This window comes from Antrostomus carolinensis, unplaced genomic scaffold (genome assembly GCF_000700745.2).
Source record: "Antrostomus carolinensis isolate BGI_N321 unplaced genomic scaffold, ASM70074v2 C13183730, whole genome shotgun sequence".
NCBI lineage: Eukaryota > Metazoa > Chordata > Aves > Caprimulgiformes > Caprimulgidae > Antrostomus > Antrostomus carolinensis.
This window is the reverse complement of record NW_010354408.1, coordinates 1-1,160: the sequence shown is the minus strand read 5'-3', so window position 1 is coordinate 1,160 and position 1,160 is coordinate 1. Positions and strand designations below refer to the sequence as shown.

Here is a 1,160-nt window from a genome sequence, read left to right as displayed (position 1 = left end):
ATTTTATTTTATTTTATTTTATTTTATATTACCTGAGGGACAGGCCAGTTTCTGGTTATTCCTGAGGAAAATGGAAATTTCTGTTTTTACTGAAAAAGTGATTTTTTAATATATTTTTTTTAGATTTCCTGAAGAAAAAGGCAATTCCTGGTGTTCCAGGGTGTGAATCCAGTTTCTCCTTTTCCTGAGTGAAAAGGAAATGTCTGGTTTTCTGGCAGAGAAAGTGAATTTCTAGTTTTCCTAAGGGATAAGGGAATTGTTTTCCCTAGAAAACAGACCAGTTTCTGGTTTTCCTGAGGGAAAAGGATATTCCCTTTTCCAGAGGGAACATCTGGTTCCTGCATTTCTCAAGGGAAAAGGAAATTTGTGGGTTTCCAGAGGGAACATCTGGAAAAGGAAAATTCTGATTTTCTGGACAGGGGAAGAGAATTTCTGTTTTTTTCCTGGAGGGAAAAGTTGAATTTGGTTTTCCTAAGGGAAGGAAAATGTTTTGTTTTCTGGAGGGAAAGACCAATTCCTCATTTTCCCAAGGGAAAAAAAAAACAATTCCTCCTTTTCCTGAGGGAATTCCCAGGAATTTCTGGATTTCCTAAGAGAAAAGGTCAAACCTATTGATCCCAACCCAGGGAACAACCGTTATCTTCGCACCATTTAAAACCATAATCCTGATTTTTATGTCTTTCTCGCCAATCTTTAGCCATGGCAGAGGGGGAGAGGCCGAGGAAGCTCCTCCGCCTGGTGCAGGAGGGACGCCTGGAACTCCTCCGGGATGAGCTGAGACCGGGTGATGTCTCTGGACCTCTGGACCTGGAGGTGCAGAGCCGGCGCTACGGGCGCTCCGAGGACACGCTGCTGCACCATGCTGCCCGCTACGGGCACCTGCACATCCTCACCTACCTGGTACAGGTGTTGGGGATGGATGTTGAGGTGTTTAATAGTGATTACAAAAGACCCCTCCATGAAGCAGCCTCCATGGGCCATGAGGAGTGTGTCTCCTACCTCCTGGAGAGAGGAGCCAGCGTAGACTGCTTGAAAAAAGCAGACTGGTAGGTGACGGGTTTGTTTTGATGTTGGGATGTTACTGGAAAGGAGTTTGGATGTAGGGATGTGACTGCAGGAGATGTAATTTATAGAACAAGGGGAAATGGGTTTAAACTGGA

The 1,160-nt window shown here is 44.6% G+C and overlaps 1 protein-coding gene across 1 annotated transcript; it reads left to right on the top strand.

Annotated features, from left to right (window-relative positions):
- The first annotated feature begins 699 nt into the window (after positions 1-699).
- Positions 700-1,050, top strand: ANKRD16 (ankyrin repeat domain 16). Its single transcript, XM_029087131.1, has one exon. The coding sequence runs from the start codon at positions 700-702 to the stop codon at positions 1,048-1,050; it is 351 nt and encodes a 116-aa protein (XP_028942964.1).
- Positions 1,051-1,160: the final 110 nt, after the last annotated feature.